General features: G+C 46.2%; 1 protein-coding gene across 1 annotated transcript in view; it reads right to left on the bottom strand.

Moving 5' to 3' along the window:
- Nucleotides 1–1,126, bottom strand: part of IL36B (interleukin 36, beta) — a gene marked incomplete at its 5' end in the record, with an annotated part of 3,005 nt that extends 1,879 nt beyond the window's left edge. The window contains 2 exons of the mRNA XM_005859419.2: nt 537–544; nt 1,019–1,126. Of these exons, the coding sequence (XP_005859481.1) occupies nt 537–544; nt 1,019–1,126 (116 nt within the window). The remainder of the gene's footprint in view (nt 1–536; nt 545–1,018) is intronic.
- Between the last annotated feature and the right edge of the window lie 219 nt (nt 1,127–1,345).

The raw sequence follows: 1,345 nt of genomic DNA, 5'->3' as shown, positions 1-1,345 counted from the left end.
TTTTTTTGTTAATCCTCACCCAAGGGTATTTTCCCATTGATTTTTAGAGAGGGTGGGAGGGAGGAGAGACACAGAGAGAGAAACATTGATATGAGACAGACACATAGATTGTGTGCCTCCCACACATGCCCTGACCAAGGCTGGAGATCAAGCCTGCAACTGAGGTACATGCCCTTGACCTGAATCGAACCTGGAACCCTTCAGTGAGTGCACGAACTCTCTATCCACTGAGCCAAACGGACTAGGACTGAGCTCCTTCTATATATCTTGTGGCTTCCTTCACTTAGGTGACATTTGGCATAACCTTGAGATTCATAAGGCAGTATGGGCTCATCACACTGGCCTGTGGTTGGCATATAGCATGGTCAGTTGTATATAGGAAAACAATGACGGTAGGAATGAAATGTGGGCATCAAGAAGAGCTTTTTAGTATTAAGCTTGGAAATATTATATCAGAGCATGTTTGTCAGTGACAGAAAAGACCCAATAGATAGACCAAGGTGGGATATGCAGGGAACAGAGGGATGGGATCAAACACTGAATCCTAGGGGGAGGGAAAGAGCTGAGTTGCACTGACTTCTTCCCACAGCCTCATGAGGCATGGTTGACCCTTGATCGGAGGAAGACATATTCTCCTGTTACCAGAGGAGAGGACACCAAGTCAGAAGAGTATGCAGTTTGGTGGTGGAAGGTGAAGGAATTTAATCTGAGGACATGGGTAGCAATGGATGACATTTAAGGGAGAGAAGCTCTGAGGAAAAGGTTGGCTGCTGACTGAATGGACAACACCGTCTCCTTGAAGACATTTTCTTTGGCCAAGGAGAACTGCCCATCCCTCACTCCTCATTTCTAGGTACAGGGTTTCCTTTGCAGGAGGGAACCGCCTTGTCCTTTCTTGCCCTCCTGTGGACACTGAGCTGGTGCCCAGAAGTAGGAGAGGCCACAGCCGAGCTCATACAGGTCAGCCCCATCCCCAGTGGAGTTGGTATCCCTTTAAGAGGCAAACTTTGTCACTCACCAGGTTTGACATTGTTGCTAGAAGGAACTGCGATTAAAGACTCTCCCTCCAGCACCCACACCATCTGTTGACGATCACGAATAGTATAGGTTCCTGGATATCCCACCCCTGGCAGGTGACAGGGGAAAAAGCACAAAGCACATGTGAGGTTATTATCAACATTCAGGACTTGGGCTGCATCCTGTAATACAGTGGTTTCCCCACCCTCCTCTTTCACTGTTTTGTTTTACTTCCCTCGATTTCAGTTACCCACAGTCAACTGTGATCAGAAAATATTAAAAGGAAAATTGCATAAATAAATAATTCATAAGTTTTAAAATGCATACC

The sequence above is a fragment of the Myotis brandtii genome, unplaced genomic scaffold (genome assembly GCF_000412655.1).
Source record: "Myotis brandtii unplaced genomic scaffold, ASM41265v1 scaffold1259, whole genome shotgun sequence".
Taxonomy (NCBI): Eukaryota; Metazoa; Chordata; class Mammalia; order Chiroptera; family Vespertilionidae; genus Myotis; species Myotis brandtii.
This window is presented reverse-complemented; position numbering and strand designations above follow the sequence as displayed.